The 18181-nt window shown below is 37.0% G+C and overlaps 1 protein-coding gene across 1 annotated transcript in view; it reads left to right on the plus strand.

Moving 5' to 3' along the window:
- LOC141505268 (uncharacterized) overlaps window positions 1-18181 on the plus strand; it is a 43647-nt gene that overhangs the window by 1396 nt on the left and 24070 nt on the right. Inside the window, exons 4-6 of the mRNA XM_074210967.1 lie at window positions 3415-3575; window positions 11723-11885; window positions 15641-16088. Of these exons, the coding sequence (XP_074067068.1) occupies window positions 3542-3575; window positions 11723-11885; window positions 15641-16088 (645 nt within the window). The 5' untranslated portion in view covers window positions 3415-3541. The remainder of the gene's footprint in view (window positions 1-3414; window positions 3576-11722; window positions 11886-15640; window positions 16089-18181) is intronic.

Here is an 18181-nt window from a genome sequence, read left to right on the forward strand (position 1 = left end):
GGGAGATGGAACTAATAATTCTGCTGGATTGAGTGGAGAGAGAAAGGGGATCAGATATTGTTTCTCAAGTTGGATTTGATTCTGAAGATAACAGGTGGACATCCTACTCACATTTAAGTAGTTTAGGATGAAAAAAAGCAATGCTGAGAGACAATGAGTGGTATTGACATTAGGTGCCTCCAGAGAAATGTGGAATGGTAAAATAAAATACTGATTTTGGAGTTAGGACACATGAGTTCAAATCCTGCACCAGTTCTTTAGGTGAATACTTGTTTAATCCTCTAAAATGTCAGCATTGAAATAGATAATTTGTAAGGTTTCTTTCAGTATTCAATCCTGTGCAGGTATATCACTTTTTCAGCTTCAGGAATAGAAAATACAGAGGCAGGAAGAAATGCAAGGTGCTTAGCCAATATCTACAAGAGGAGTAATTCAGGACATGTTGTAAAGGAAGAGAAATAAGACTGGATAGGCATGCTATAAAATGTGAATGGTTAACGTTAAAACTAAAATAATTGGAATGAGTTAGTTATATTTTAAAATTGGGAGGTGGGGGGAGGAGAGAACTAGCATGATTATTTCCAAATGATAGAATCATCACTTGAGTCTTCAGGGTCATCCATTGATAGACATGAATTTTGAGGCTCATGTCAGCATGGACAACTCTGTCTGCTCAGGGTTCCTAGGGATCTTTAGATTTAAAGTTAGAAAGAACCCTTAAAAGATCACTGAAAACCCTTATATTTAATAGATGAGGAAGTAGACTGAGAGAGTAGAAAAATGTTACTCAACATCATATAGGCAAGAAGTAACAAGACTGAGATCTGAACTCAATTCTTCTGACTCCAGCATAGCAATCAGTCAACTAACCAATGACACTTATTAATTTTTTTGTTTTTGTTTTTTACAAGGCAATGGGGTTAAGTGACTTGCCCAAGGTCACATAGTTATTAAGTCTGATTTGAACTCAGGTCCTCCTGACTCCAGGGCCGGTGGCTCACTGAGCCACCCAGCTGAGCCACAACATCTTTTATTAAGTGCTCATTATGTATTAAACACTGTACTAGGCCTTGGGGACACAAGGACTGAAGTACCTGCCTTTGAGGAGCTTATAGTCCATCAGGAGATAACATGTACACACAGCAGTAGATATGAAATGGATCCAAAGTAAGCACAAGGCAACAACAGGTTTGGTCAAGGCTCTAGTAGCTGAGGGCAATCAAGACAGGCCTCTTGTAGAAGGGAGCACTTCAACTGAGCTTTGTAGGGAATTAGGAAGTCTAAGATGTGGAGATAGTGTATTCTAGACCTGTACAAAGATAAGGAAGCTGGAGATAGAATGTCGTGTTTGAGAGGCAAACTGTGTGTGTATATTTGGGGGAAGAGGGCAAGGTAAGTGGGATGTCATGTATAAAAAGTCTGGAAAGACAGGCTGGAACCAGTTGGTAAAGGGCTTTAAATATCAAGCAAAGGTATTTTTATATTCAGTCCTAGAGGGAATAGGGAACCACTAAAGCTTCTTGAGCTGGGGAATGACATGATGAGACCTATGTTTCAGGAATCTCACTTTGATAGCTGTGTGGAAGTTGAATTGGAGAGACTAGAAGAGGGAGAGCAATATTGCAGAAGTCAAGATGATAGATAATAAAGACCTGAACTAGGTGGTCATATGGGTAGAGAGAACTGACAAGATTTATCAACTGAATGTATATGGTAAGGAAGTGGAATAGGGAGAGGGAAGACCTGGGAGGAACTCTGTGGTTTGTAAATCCAAGTGATCAGAAAGATGGTAGTCTACTTGACAGAAATAGAAATATTAAGGAAGGTGGATTTCAGGGGATAGATAATCAGTTCTCTTTTGGATATTTTGAGTTTGAAATACATATAGGACATCCATTTTGAAATTTCCCATAAGTAATTTGTGATAAGGCATTAGCGACTGGGAGAAAAGAGAATAAGGCTGGAAGTTGAGATCTGTGAATTATCTTCATAAAGTGGATCATTATTAAGGTGATGAGATTACCTAGTGAAAGAGTATAAAAAAGAGAAAAATACAGAGCCTTGAAATATACCCACAGTTAGTGGATAGAAATAATAATAGCTATTACTTCTGTAGTTTACAAACTATGATTCACAAATGTTACCTCATTTATGAAATAATACTATGAGAGATAGGTGCTATTATTTCCATTCTACAGATGAGGAAACTGAGGTAGAGAAAGATAAAGTGCCTAACCCAATGTGAAACAGTTAGGAAATGTCTAAGACTGGATTTGATCTCAGGGCTTCCTGACTTCAGGACCAATGCTACTCTATATACCACTAGCTGACATAAATGAGGATTCAACGAGAGAGGCTGAGGACAGTCATTATAATAGGTAGGAGGACAACCAAGAGAGAATAATGTCCCAAAAACCCAGAGGGGGAGAGTATCAAGGAAGGAGAGAATGGCTAAATGTCAAATGCTATAGAGGGGTCAACAATTATGGGAATTGAAAAAAAAGCCACTAAATACAGCAATTAAGACATCACTTGGAACTTTGAAGAAGCAGTTTCAGTTGAGTGATGTGTTAGGTAGTCAAATTGCAAAGTGTTGAAAGATAAAGGGGATGACTAGAGGTGGCTTCCTGTAGAAGTTGAGTGAGATATAGAATTATAACAGCATTGGGATTTTTTTTAAACAAGATTGGGGATAACAGGTGTTTTTGGAGGCAGCAAGAAAGAAACCAGTAAATAGGGAGAGACTAAAGTTGTTGAGGTGATTATTGGAGCAGTATTCTCAAAGAGACAAGAAGAGATGAAGTGCAGGGTCTAAGCAGAATAGTTGGTCTTAGTGAGAAGAACTGCTTTTCATTAGGGTCTGAAGTTAATAAAAGAATAGAAAATTAACTCAAGAAGTTTGGGAAGGTAGCAAAGAAAGGAAGGAGAGTTTTCTTCAATAAAATACGGGACAAAGTCTGCAGCTGAGAGGGCAGGTGGGAGGATAGTGTGTAAAACAGGAAAAAGAAGAGAAGGTTTGAAACTACTTTTGTACTTTTGTGGGGCTTACTATAGAGTCAATTAGGGAAATGTAAAAGAATTCCCTGGAGACTGTGAGGGTCCAGTTGAGATTAGAGAACATAAATTTGAAGTGGAGCCACTCATACCAAATGGACCCACCTTCAGGGCTTCTTTTGTCAGTGGAATAGCAAGAGGATGAACTCATGGTAGTCACCCTTGTAGCACATATTGGTTATACATAGTAGAACCTTAATAAACATTTTTAAATGAGTGAATGAGTGGTCTGATTATCCAGCGGGGTGAATGAAAATCTTGGTTTTAGGTGATGTGATCAACTTTTAGGAAAAAAGGTTGGCAAAAAGTTTGTGATCCTTTTCTCCCCTCTTCCTCATACTCTTCACTGTTTTCCCACAGGCCAAAGAATAGGCAAACTGTGAAGCTTAAACCAGCTCTTATCACCAGTTGCTCAGATGATATACAAGGATCTCAGAAAAGGTTCTGCCCATTTCGAGTGCGCTTCGCAGATGAGACCCCCAAGGACATGGCAAGGCGATATTGGGAAAGGAACTATGAGGGTGAGAGATGCCACTATATCTATAGAGTCCCCTCTGAAGAGACCTCTGGCTTCTAGAACCAGGACAGAGGAACAAAGCAGAGACTTGGGTCCTGGCGTCCCTTGTAGGTAGCTGAGGGAAATACTACATCTTCTTTTAATACTGAGGCTAAAGGAGAACAGATATGGAATGTGCTATTTCCTCTTCAGCCTCCCATGATTGAACAGGACTCTCTGGAGAAAATCAAAGGAAAAAACATTTTATAGTTAAAGGAATATATGACTAGAAATTAAGAGACTTGGGTTTGTATCTCAGTTATGTGACCCTGAGCATGTCACATTATACTTCAAAGCCTCAGTTTCTGCATTGGTCATATAGGGGACACTGGAAGATGGCAATGAAGGTTTTTGTGTGAAATAGATGGGGCTCTTGGAGGATTTGCTAAAGCTTGAGGTCTCCTTGGCAAGAATCCAGGGTTACTACTAGCAATTCTTCGTGCAAAATCTTTTTAATTTAACATAATCAAAATTATCCATTTTGCATATACTTTCTTTCCTATTTAGTCATAATTCTTCCCCCCCTTTCATAGATCTGACAGTTAAACTATTCCTTGCTCTCTTGGTTGGTTTGTTGGGATCACCCTTTATATCTAAATCATTTTGACCTTATCTTGGTATAGGGGGCCTAGTTTCTGCCATAATATTTTCCAGTTTTCCCAGGAATTTTTGCCAAATAATGAGTTCTTCTCCCAAAAGCTGGAGTCTTTGGGTTAGCAAATAGTAGATTACTATAGTTATTTACCTAATCTATTTCACTGATCTACCACCCCATTTCTTAGTCAGTACCAAATAGTTTTGATGATTTCTGCTTTATAATATACTATATTTCCCCACATATAAGGTAACACCTTAATTTTGGGGCCTGAAATTTGAAAAATAAAATATATTATATAAAGTTATTGAGCTCAAGTTTTATTCACCATGAAATTCAAGGACCTTCTGTTCATAGCTTTCAGGCATCTTTTGGGCAAGTCTGGTGCATGGACACATGCTTAGTCTATTCTATTTCATGAAACTGAAGTACCAGTTGTGCCCTCCTTGGAAATCAGTCACTTCTTTTTCATCAGCAATTCTTCTTGCCTCCTGCTGAACCATCTTTGTGGACACAGGGAATTCCAATGGCCCTTTGCTCTTCAGTCCATCTCTTCAGTTCCCTCTCTGACTCAGGCCATTTGGCTGACTTGCCTCTCATGGCCTTCTTCTGCTGGGGGGTTTTCAGAAGGGTTTCTTCTTTCTGTAGCCAGTTTTGGATTGTTTTCTCATTGGAGAAGGACAAAACTTACATTCAGCAGCAGAATTTCCATTCCCTTTTGCAAACTGGATCACTCTGAACTTGAATTCAGCACTTGTACAAAAATCTTTTCCAAGTCATTTCTGGGCAGAATGTGGCAAAATGGAATTTAATATACCTGTAACAAATGTGAAACAATGAATGCAAAGACAACAAGCATGAAAAAGCAAGAAATGCAAGTAAAAAAAATCTACAACCACTATTTAAGAGGCTCCCAGTTTTAGACCCCAAAATTTTCAAAAAAGAGTGTATCTTATACACGGGGAAATATGGTAGTTTTAGATCTGGTGGGGCTAGCCCATCTTCCTTTGCTTTTTTTCATTAATTTGCTTGATATTGAACGTTTGTTCTTAAAGATGAATATTATTATTATTTTTCTAGCTCTAAAAATTAATTTTTTGTTAGTTTGGTATGTCACTGGATAAATAGGTTAATATAGGAAGACCTGTCATTTTTATTATATTAATTCAGTCTACCATGAGCAATTGATATTTTTCAAATTGCTTAGATCTGACTTTACTTATGTGAAAAATGTTTTAAAATTATATTTACATACTTCCTACATTTGTCTTGGCAGATAGACTCCCAAATATTTTATATTGTCTACAGTTATTTTAAATGGAATTTCTCTATCCCCTGCCTACTGGGTTTGTTTTAAATCCTGCAACTTTTTAAAGTTGTTCATTGTTTCAAGTAGTTTTTAATTGATTCTCTAGGCTTCTCTAAGTATACTGTCATATATCATCTGCAAAGAGTGATAGTTTTGTTTCCTTCTTGCCTAATCTAATTCCTTCAATTTTTTTTATTCTCTTATTGCTAAAGCTAACATTTCTAGCATAGTATTGAAAAATAGTGATATTATTGGGCATTCTTGTTTCATCTTTGATTTTATTGGGAATGGTTCTAGCTTATCCTCATTACATATAATGCTTGCTGATAGATACTGTTTATCATTTTAAGAAAAACTTCATTTATTCTCCTATGCTCTCTAGTGTGTGTGTGTGCGTGTGTGTGTGTGTGTTGGGGGGGATGTTACAAAGCAATGGAGTTAAGTGACTTTCCCAAGGTCACACAGCTATGTAATTATTAGGTGTCTGAGGCTGGATTTGAACTCAGGTCCTCCTGACTCTAGGGCTAGTGCTGTATCCACTGTACCACCTAACTACCCCTATCTTTCTAGTGTTTTTAATATAAATGGGTACTATATTTTGTCAAAAGCTTTTTCAATATCAATTGAGATAGTCTTATGATTTCTGTTAGTTTTGTTATTGTTATGGTCAATTATGCTGATAATTTTCCTAATATTGTACCAGCCCTGCATTCTTGGTATAAATCCCACTGTCATAGTGTATTATTCTGGTGATAGATTGCTGTAATCTTTTTGTTAATATTTTTATTTACAATTTTTGCATTAATATTCAAATGAGAAATTGGTTTATGATTCCCCCCCCCTCTATTTTGGCTCTTCCTGGTTTAGGTAGCAGTACCATATTTGTGTTATAGAAGGAATTTGGCAGGAATCCTTCTTCACTTATTTTTCCAAATAGTTTTTATATTATTGGAATTAATTGTTCCTTAAATGTTTGGTAGAATTCACTTATAATTCATCTGACCCTAAAGAATTTTTCTTATGGAGTTCACTGATGACTTGTTCAATTTCTTTTTCTAAAATAGGGTCAAGTATTTTATTTCCTCTTCTGTTAATCTGGGCAATTAAAATTTTTACAAATATTCATCCATTTCACTTAGATTGTCAGGTTTATTAGTATACAATTGCACAAAATAGTTCTGAATTATTGCTTTAATCTCCTCTTTATTGTGAATTCATCCTTTTCATTTTTGATACAGGTATTTTGATTTTCTGTCTTTTTTAATCAAATTAGCTAAAGGTTTATCTATTTTATTGGTCTTTTTCATAAAAACAACTCTTAATTTTATTTCTTAGTTCATTTTCTTACTTTCACTTTTATTAATCTCTTCTTTGATTTTCAGTATTTCTAATTTGCTATTTAATTGAGGATTTTTAATTTGTTCTTTTTCTATCTTTTTCAGCTGCATGCCCAATTCATTGATCTCTTCTTTCTCTCTTTTAGTCATGTAAGAATTTAGAGATAAAAAATTTTGCCTAATAACTACTTTGGCAGCATCCCATAAGTTTTGATATGTTGTCTTATTGTCATTCTCTTTGATGAAATTATCATTTCTGTGATTTGTTGTTTGGCCCACTCATTCTTTAGGATTAGATTATTTAGTTTCCCATTAATTTATTGTCTACTTTTCCATGACCCTTTATCATATGTAATTTTTATTGCATCATGATTTGAAAAAGATACATTTAATATTTCTGCCTTTCTATATTTGATTGTGACACTTTTATTCCCTAATACATCGTCAATTTTTGTGTACATGCCAATTATTACTATTTATTCTTGCCTCCAAAATGTCCTATGTTCAACTATAACCCTGGCATTTGAGCTAGAATACTGAGTTCTTCTCCTCATATCAAGGAAGCATCTTCCCTCCACCTGCAGAGGATGCACCAATTTTTCTCATTCCCAAAGTTGAAAGAAAGTATGAAAGAAAGTTTTTTTTCTTCCCTTTCCTCAAGGCAATTTTCCTTTATAGCTATGTTTAGGACTGAGAATGGCAAGAAAGGTTCTTAGGAGTTTTCAAAAGCCAAACTTGGAATAACAAGGGTATCAGAAGGTTCCTTTTTTCCCCAGTATGTCATGATCTGATTCAATTGGTCTTTGGGAATGTGGATGTAAATTAATTTCTATAATAATTATTTTTAGTCACCTAAATTCATTTTACTTGTGATTGAAGTTGTAACTATTATTAGGGCAGCAGAACAATTAAACTGTAAGTACAGAAAGACAGTCATTTCAGCCAAGAGCTCAAATGAGGTCTCTGTCTTACCCTGATATTACCTGTAAGTCTATACACTATAGCATGAAGAATCCTAATCTTATTCTGGGGCTATGGTTCTATAAAAGATTATTGTGTTTATAGGAAAAAGAACAAGGGAGTCAGGTGAGATCTTGGTCTCACTTTGGTGAGGTTCTGGAGAATTTCCTGCCCGAGTGGCTTTCCCTGAATTGTGAGTCTTGTGCACTGGGCTGTGATATAAGCTGCCTGAGGTCTTAGAGAAAACCTACACCAAAGTACTGAATAAATGATAATAACTGTTCTGGGAGGAAGTCAAGTGCCAGTTCTGAGACTTTCCTTTCTGCTTTTGTGTGTGTGTGTGTGTGTGTGTATGTGTATGTTGTGTGTTTTGATAGGGAATCTCAACAAAAATGAAATTCAAATTCATGTTTTCAGAGATAAGAAATGGACCCTACTCATTAATTCTACAACCATTTATTTTATAAGCACCCACTGTGTCCAAAGTCCTTTGCTAGATATTGGGAATAAGACACAGTCCCTGCCTTGGAGATAGTCTGACCTTGTGCAGGTCACAGCTTCTCTAGGCTTAAGTTTCCTCATCTGTGAAATGGGGGTTTCAACTCCATGATCTTTATTACCCTTTCCAACTCCAAATTTATGATCTTAGCAGAAATAAAGACATATATCAATGACTATCTTGCAAAGTAAAATGTTATATATCCTGTGGAGGTAGGAAGGAAGAAGAGTTTGAACCATTTGATCAAAGGTGTTTTCATAGAAGAGGTGTCATTTGAATTTGGGGCTTGAAGAATGGGTTCGATTTCAAGAAGGAAGGAAAGTAGCATTCCAAGTAGAGGTAGAAGCATGAGCCAAGGCACAGAGCTGGGAAAATGCAATGTGTGCTCTAAGAAAAGCAACTACAATGATTCCTTTCACATTGTGATCTGCAGGATTGACTCATGGTCATATACCCTAGGTTGGCGTAAGAAATTAAATGAGAATTTTGGGGTAGTTATGCAGAAGCCACAGATGACATAGAAAAAATTTAGAATTCCAAAATGCATAAAATTATATGTATAGATTTGTATAATCTCAATATTTTGTCTTTTAGTGCCACCATAATAATTTGATTTCTTCTCTTGTATGAAGGGAGAACAAAAAATTTAACACCTGCTCTATGGATAACTATAGTCATATTTGGCACAAACATAGGATTTGTGGAGACATATAGAAATATAGGCTCTGACCAAATCACTGAGGACTTTGAATAAGAAGCAAAAATGTTTAGATCTTTTGTCAATAGATGAATCAAGAAAGTTTAGCAATTGTGACAAAGTGTTATGGCTGTACACATATGGTGGAAGAAAACTGACCTTCAAGCCGGAGAGACCTTGGTTCAAATTCTACTTCTTTTGGACACATACTAGATAGATACTGCTGGGCAGGTGACAATCTTTCAGCCCCATAAGCAGCTCTGAGTTTCAAAGAAGATGACAAACTATTTCAACTGAGGAAGTTTCTTTTTTCAGGAATTCCATTTATCATTGAAATCAGAGGTCCAGTCACTTCTTTAATCTGGTGGTCTATCTAGGATGGACTAGAGGTCCAACATCCCTGTACTGAACTTCTGGCAGGTTGGGGAATGTAAAGAAGCATGGATGAATGTGGGAGGACTTTGCACCTGGGATGAACATGGTTATGAAGGAGGAACAATTAACTAAGGTCCTGAGGTTAGGGGACTGGAATGAAGTTCAAGCAAGATGAAGCTGTAACACAGTAGTCAGGATTTTCTTTCTCAACTATTGAAAATGCAAGGAGAGATACTCCTCTTTGGAACAAATATTGCCAGAATCTTAAAAAGCCAGCTTGTAAATGCAGAGAATATGCCTCCCCTGCTCAAGCCTGGAATTAAAACAAATAACTCCACCCCTAGCTCAGCCTCTTAATCTAAAACATTCAGGTTCTAGAGGTGAGTTCTGTTTGGATCTGGGAGATGGAGCTAGGGTCAGGTGCTGTAAGTTATTGGGAGGTAGTTTTGCTCAATAGAGAGAACATTATTTTTTTTTTTTTTGTAAGGCAAATGGGGTTAAGTGGCTTGCCCAAGGCCACACAGCTAGGTAATTATTAAGTGTCTGAGATCAGATTTGAACCCAGGTACTCCTGACTCCAAGGCTGGTGCTTTATCCACTACGCCACCTAGCCGCCCCCTGAACATTATTTTCTTTTAAAAAATGTTATTGATGCCTTTAAAATTTTTTATAACAAAGTAAGCTTGGATGTTTTCCTTTCTACTCCTTTCTTTTGTAACAAAGTGGGAATAAACAACTGAGCAAAACTAATAAACATATCTTCCCTATTTAAAATGAGAAGAAAGTATATTTCTTCATTTATTTCTCAAGGACCAAGAATTGGGCACTTTTATAATCATAATACATTTGGTTTCTTTTGATTGTTAACAGAATTTTCTAGCAATTAAAGTTAGACATAAAAAACAAATGGAAATTTTTTGTTCTGAATTTTAGCAAACCTTAAAAAATATTCCTATATACAAATAAAATAGAAAAGGGGGATAATAATAGCAGAAAAGATTTATGTACCAGGCAGTGTTCTGAGTGCTTTATAATTATTAGATCATTTAATAGATGAAATATGAAAATATGAGTCTCATATATAGCTTTCTTTAAAGTATACAATAAACTCAACATCTTAGTCTAAAATGTCTTGTTTGTCTTATTTTCCTTCAATTCTCTTATGTGCATTAAAAAACATCAATGACTCTCTTCTTTTTTTTTGACAATATAATGGTTCTCTTCTTCTACTTCAAATTCGCCCCAATTGTTTTTAAAAACTTAAAACAAGTAAACATAGATAATCAAAACAGTTCCATAAATTGTCATGTCTAAAAATATGTGTCATCCTGCTCTTCTGCTTTATCACTAGTCCACTGGAGTTGTGGTTGGTAATTGCATCAGTTTTTAAGTATTCCCAAGTTGTTTCCCTTTACATTGTTGTTACTGTATATATTTTTATCTTGGTTCTGCTCACTTCTTTCTACATTAGTTCGTTCAAGTCTTTCCAAGCTTGAAATCTCAGCTCTTTTATAATTTCTTTTGACATAATATTTCATTGCATTAATATTCTATAGTTTGCTTAACTATTCACCATTTGATGGGCATCATTTTGTTTCTCTTCCCTTGTTCTACAATAAAAAGAGCTGCTATAAATATTTTTTTGGAGAAATAATCTACCAGGGCAGCTAGGTGGTGCAGTAGACAGAGCACCGGCCCTGGAGTCAGGAGTACCTGAGTTCAAATCTGGCCTCAGACACTTAATAATTACCTAGCTGTGTGGCCTTGGGCAAGCCACTTAACCCCATTGCTTTGCAAAAAACCTAAGAGAAATAATCTACCTTTTTTGAAAAAAAAATCCATTTATGTATATGAACCCCATATTAGCATCATTGAATTTTGCAGAATTCCAACTTGTTTTCCAGAGAGACTGGACCAACTCACAGCTATTATATAAGTGTGCCTATCTTCTTGTAAACCCTTCAACAGTTGTGATTTTCCATTTTTATAATGCTTATCAATTTGGTGACTATGAGATGGAGCCTCAAAACTGTTTTAATTTTCATTTCTCCATTAGTGAATTGAAGCATTTTTTCAGATGGCTATTGGTCACTTGAAATTCTTGAGAATTGCCTGTTCATATCATTGAACCCTAATTTTGTTTTTTTAGAATTCTGTGAGCTGATGGAAAGTGGTGTGATAGTAGTGATAGATAGGTGAAGGAGGACTACCTCTCTTGTAGTTCTTAAGCTTTCTAGGGTAGTAAATGTTTAGGGTCCTCTACTTTTTGCTCCCTAACTGAGAATTCCACTTTTCTTTAGTATAATAGGTATTCAGATATTGTTGTTTTCTCCTCTCCAGTTCAGATGAATCTCCTTAAGGACTCAGAGTCATCTAAATCCTCAGAACCAATTTCAGGAAAACTGGGGAGTTGGATGGAGAAAGGCCGGAGGACTGGATCTCAACAGGCAAACCTGGGGCGAAACAAATCCCTTTTTTCTGGGAAATTGGACACCACACCCATGTAAGGTTTTTTTCTCTTTTATAAGCTTGGATTAGTTCCAATTTCTAGGGTCTTTTAACATGGTGACAAGATCAGTTCTGACCTAGATTCTATTTCCAATAGCCATCCCAGAAATGGCCCTATTGTAAAGATATAACAACAACAATTAATAATGACAATAATGATTTATGATTTTTATGGCTTCTATTTGGGTCAAATCCTGTTGTTGGTAGCTGGTTGTTGAAAGAAAAGTAGCTCCCACTGACTTTTCATGACTACGTAGACTTGCTCAGGATGTCCATGGTTGAATTTGAACTCAGGTCTTCCTAACTCCAGACCCAGACACCTAGCTCCTACTAGTTATCTTTAAAAGATGTTTTGAGGCTCATACATAGAGACTGCTAACAAAAATTCCTATCTTTGCTTTTTAAGTTGATTTTTATTGAATTCCCAAAGATAAATATCTTTGTGATTTCTCTCCTCTTTCAAGGCAGCCCTAAACTGACTGTCATACATAAATCCCAGACCAAGCCCCTCTTGGTCTTTGTTTGGGCCCTCATTGGCTCAGAGTGAATGTAGATAGCAATTATTTCTGTCTCCAACCAGAAACCCTAAGAGTCTTTCCCTCCCAAACTGATCTTTATTTATTTTTGACTATGCAAAAGACTCTATTGTGCAATGACCAGCCTTGATCTCTGAGAAACCCTGAGGGTCTTATCCTCCCAGTTTGGTTTCTTTTATTTTCTTTCCTTATTTTTTTTATTTTTGACTTGGTAAAAATGGTCATTCTTGCCTTCTCTCTTTCTTAATCTAATTTTAATCACTGAATGGGCATTGCCTCTTGTCAAATTGAGACCTCTTAAAGACCTTAGAGCAAAAAAATTGAGTTCTCGAACCACATCCAGGGCCAACTCCCATTGTCCTGATCCATATTTTGTCACTAGACTCAAATGGCTCTGGAGGAGAAAGTGAGGCTGGTGATTATGTATGCCTCCCACTTCTGCCCTAAAATCCAAGTCACTTGCAAATCATGGCATTACTGATATCCCAGATATCAAGATCTTCAAAAGACAAACTAGGCAGGGCGGCTAGGTGGTGCTGTGGATAAAGCACAGGCCCTGGAGTCAGGAGTACCTGGGTTCAAATCTCAGACATTTAATAATTTCCTAGCTGTATGGCCTTGGGCAAGCCACTTAACCCCATTTGCCTTGCAAAAAAAAAAAAAACCTAAAAAAAAAAGACAAACAAGAACAAATTACTACTCAGGTTCACTAAAAAGTATAACCTTGTTTGTTCTTTCATTGCTGCCTTGAAGTCCTTCAATTCATCTCTTATTGACTTCTTATCAAATTTCTCCAGTCAGTTCTTGTAGACTTTGTCCACTCTCCCTAAGCTTCTAGCTTTACCTTATCTTGCTCCCTGGAGCAAGGACTTGGGTTCAAATTCTTTCTCTGCCACTTAAAATCTTTCTCTTTATTGCTACTTGTATGGCCTTGGATAAATCACTTCCTCTCTGGGCTTCAGTTTTCTCATCTATAAAAGGAAGGGATTGGATTAGATGATCTTTAAGGTACTTTCCAGCACTAATTATGCTTCTCTAACTTCACTAATTTTTCTGAGAGGGAGATAATCCAACCCTAACCATCCTCCCCACACATCCCCCTCAAAATTCTGTCTTTACCCATCTTTTTCTAATCCCAATCTTCTTTCTCACTTTTCAAATTCAACCACGAGCTGAGTCCTGCCAATCCTTCAAACTCATCCCTACAGTATCCTACCTGGATCAATGGTCTCCTTACCTTAAATCCCCCCATCCTGCTATCCATTCAACATACTGTGGTGGGTAAAAGATAGAATGGCTTCTGAGTACACTGATTTATTAAGCGGCAATGCTCAACAAATTGAGAAGGAGGCCCTCTCATTTTTGGCAGTGGACCCTGAATACAAAGGGAGATAGACTTAAGACCAATTAACTAAAAGAAAACAAATAAATTGGATACAAAATTAGGTAATCTGATTTCTAATTGGATTTAAACTTTCTAAATTCAGAAGGGGAGAGCAAGCAAGTACAATTCCCTGAAATAGAAAAGGAGGAGTTCAACTCCCCTCAAGGGGTCTGTATGTACTCAAAGGAGCACGGAAACAATAACTGAGCGGTCAGTATGGGGCCAGTTTTCAGATAAGACACATTGGTGGCTTGAGATGTATAATTGTGCTGCATCAGTCTTTGAATTTGGTCAGCATAAGCTAAGTTTTACTTAAAGTTCTCTAAGAAATAGGTAGAGGTGGTCCAGCCTCCCAGTCATGCAGGACTAGAGTAAAATAATTTAACAAAATCCTCTCACAATTCCTAATTGATTGCATCTAAATACTTGGGGGGAGTAGGAAAAGGCTTTTTTTTTCTGATTTCAGGGGATTATACCTGTTTGCTCTCCCCCTCCCAAATTGAAATATACATAATCTTAATGGAAAATTCTGATCATATTAATCCCATGTCCAAAATTCTTCATCAGTTTCCCACTTACTGAAGTCCAAACTCATTGAATCATTGAATTTAGAACTGGAAGATACCCTAAAAACCATCCAATCAAATCCTCTAATTTTATGGATAAACATACTTAGGTCCAGAGTGATTGAAATAACTTGTTCAAGGTCACAAATTGCTGTGGTATAGTCCAGTGTAGTTAAATGTAAATATAGCCATTGAACTAGACAGAATATAAGGATTCCTGTTGGCTGCCTATTGACTTTCAAAACCACGTATTGGAGCAGCTAATTGATACAGTGGATAGAGCACAGGATCTGGAGTCAGGAGGACCTGAATTCAAATATAACATCAGACACTTGCTACTGTGTGACCCTGGACAAATCACTGAACTCTGTTTGCCTTAAGTTTCCTCATCTGTTAAGTAAGCTGGAGAAGGAGATGGCAAACCACTCCAGTATCTTTTCCTTCCAAAAAACCCCAAAATCCTCATATAAAAGAAAACCACTAATTAACATCCTCTCTGTTCTATGGTATTTTTATTCTTTTGTTAAAATGTCTTAGTTATATTTTAAAGTGATTTGGGCTGCACTTGGGAGGGTTACTTGGGCCAACTGCCCTTGTGTTTGACACTCTTGGTACACAGTTGATAGGGGCACTGCCCTTGGATTCAGAAAGAGCTAGTTTGAAATCCCACCTCAGATACTTAACTGTGTGATCTCTGACCCTTCCAAAAGTCCCCCCCCCAACAAAAAACAACTAGAAGGGAATTATCTGAGTCTCAAACTCTTTTTAACACTTTATGACTCTTCTACTAGATGCTTATTCTATTTAGTAATTTATTCAGTCATTTGTGTTTCCTGTGCTTCCTTCCTCCTATAGAAGTAAGGTCAATGTTTTATCATTGTATTTCCTTTAATGCCTACCTAGCATTCACAGTATGTGCTTAATTAATATTAATGGAATTAAATTTTAACTTGATTTTGTCTGTATAAAAATATTTAGTGGTGAGAGGGATAGGATGTTTTTAGCCTAACTCCTTTGTCCATCGTGCGTTTATATCAAGATGATTCTGGGAGATACCTACAAAATAAAAGGACTGGACAAATCAGTGAATGAAAGCTGTATTAAACACTTACTATGTGCTTAGCAAAAGGAATACAAATCCAAAAGCAAAACTGATACCCCAACCCCCCCCCAACTCTCAAATCATTGAACCTCTAGTCCCTAGGCAGGACTAAGGTCAGGACATCTGCCCTTTGTTGATTTATCTATTCTATTCTGGTTTCAGGCTATTCCAGGATTTGTCTGCTGATACTCTAAAGAAGAATTCCACCTGTAGTTCTCTTCACACCAGCTCATTGATCAACCTTGACTTCTCTGGCACCAAGACATTCCAGGACCATGCCAATGATCCCTCAGAGACAGGTTCCAGCTTCAGCTCTCTGCACAGCAACATCTCTAATGGCATTGACTTCTCTGGCAGCAGGCCATTCCAAGATCTTCCCACCTCGGAATCCCCAATGAAGAGTTTGACCTTCAGCAATTTATACAACAATCCTCTAGTTAAAATTGACTTCTCCAGCTCTAGGCCAGTCCAGGATATCTCCATGGATCCCGCTAAACACACCTCTCTGTTCAGTAGCTCAGTCACTAACAATGACAGAAGAAGCCGACCCCTTGGTACTGGAGCCTGCCCAGTGAACGAGAGCTCTCCTTCCTCGTGTGTTCCAGGAGTGGTGAGTAGAGCTACTGACTGCTGAAAGTCTCCTTAAGTCCAGTTCCCTACTTTAATTAGCTAAGTGGCTACCTGCCCCCAGATCACATCCTTTCTTTTTTTTCTTTTTTGTAAAGCAGTGAGGGTTAAATGACTTGCCCAAGGTCACACAGCTAGGTAATTATTAAGTGTCTGAATTTGAATGCTCTATGCACTGCTCCACCCAGCTTCCCTGATCACATCCTTTCTTACAGTAATTCTATTTTTTTCATATACAAAAACAGTGCTCATTGGAGTGTTCAATAGCTTAACAACTAGTTCTCTGGGGGGGGTAGACAAAAAGGGAAGGGGGGAGTAAATTTTGATTAAGCAACTTATGTGATTGACAAATATTATTTCATTTAATCCTCACAACTCTGGGAAGTAGGGGCTTTTATTATCTCTATTTTACATTTGAGGAAACTGAGGCAGAAAGTTTAAGTGACCTGCTGAGGGTCCCACAGTAAGGGTTGAGGCCAGATTTCAACTCAAGTGTTCTGACTTAGGCCCATTGTTCTATTCATTGTGATTTCTAGATGTCTATAGTGTTCACAACATACTTTTAAATTTGATTTACATAATTAACTTTTTCTCTGTTATTTTCTTTAAGCCTAGACAATAAACAAAATAATAAAGTAAACCTAATTGTAGCATTTTTGATTTCCAGGGTATGTAAATGCTCTCACTAAAAACTTGACAATTGACTCTCACAAAATGGTTTGAGCTGTCTCCAGCACACCTTTGGGTAGTGGCCTTAAATTGTGCCACCTATGTGACCAGTGGCTAGGTAAAACTGAACTAAACTTGTCAGGTGAGGGAATAGAGAAAAGTTAATGGACTAGGGCCATACTTGGCCTATTGTTTGAAATCCTTGATTTGTAAGGCACTTCAAAATTTTTAAAACATTTCTTCTATGATCACTTTTTTTAATTGATATTTTATTTTTCCAATTACATGTTATGAAAGTTTTCCAACATTCATCCACATACAAATGAATATTTTTAATTTACATAATTTCCTTCCATCCTCCCTTCTCACCCCCCCCCCCCAGCAAACAGGTGAATATTATAGTATACATTTGTGTTTAACATGTTTACAGATTAGTCATTTTCAGTTAGGATTAAAGGGGAAAGAAAGAAAACTGTGAGATAGAAAAGAAATACATAAGAAAAATTTAAAAAGTGAATGTAGTTTTCATTCTGATTCTGTAGAGTTTTTTTTGTTTTGTTTTGTTTTGTTTTGTTTTGTTTTGTTTGTCTTCCTCTGCATGGGGATAGCATTGTCTGTAGCTGGTCTCCTAGGGTTGTCCTAGTTGCCTGAACTGCTGAGAGGAGCTGTATTCACTATGCTCACTTTTTGAGCAATCTAATGCCCCTGTGAGACAGCCAAAGCAAGGATCATTCTCCTTTGATAATCCAGGAAACCAAGGCTCAGAAAAGGGAAGTAATTTGTCCAAGATCATAGAGGAAGTTAGAGATGGAAATTCTATTAGAATCCAGGTATCTTGATTGTCATGAGAGTCCAATGTTGGACTTCAGTTCTATTCAATGGTGTTGAGTTAAACATTCCTCTCACTTTAAAAAGTAAGAACAATTCAGTTTGATAATACTTCCTCTTAATAATGGCAGAACTCTTTTGCCTTCCTCCCCACCCCAATAATTTTTATTTTATTAATTCTGAACCCAACAACTACCAGGCAAATGAAAATTTTCATATACAGAATAGAACAAGAATAAGAGAAACCACTTCTCTCTCCTACATTCAGCTTGCTTTTTCCCTCCAAGATAAATTCAACATGTAACTTTTTTTCCACAAGGCAATAGGGTTAAGTGGATTGCCCAAGGCCACACAGCTAGATAATTATTAAGTGTCTGAGGCCGAATTTGAACTCAGGTCCCCCTGACTCCAGGGCCAGTGCTTTATCCATTTCGCCACCTAGCTGCCCCTAACATGTAACTTTCTAAGTTGCCCATTTGTCCCTTTGTATTTCCTTTCCTCAAAGATAAGTTGGGAGTTAGGATTCTGTTTTGCAGAGCCTGAAGGGACTTTAGAGATCATTTGGCCCTAGAGTTATCT

This window comes from Macrotis lagotis, chromosome 1 (genome assembly GCF_037893015.1).
Source record: "Macrotis lagotis isolate mMagLag1 chromosome 1, bilby.v1.9.chrom.fasta, whole genome shotgun sequence".
Taxonomy (NCBI): Eukaryota; Metazoa; Chordata; class Mammalia; order Peramelemorphia; family Peramelidae; genus Macrotis; species Macrotis lagotis.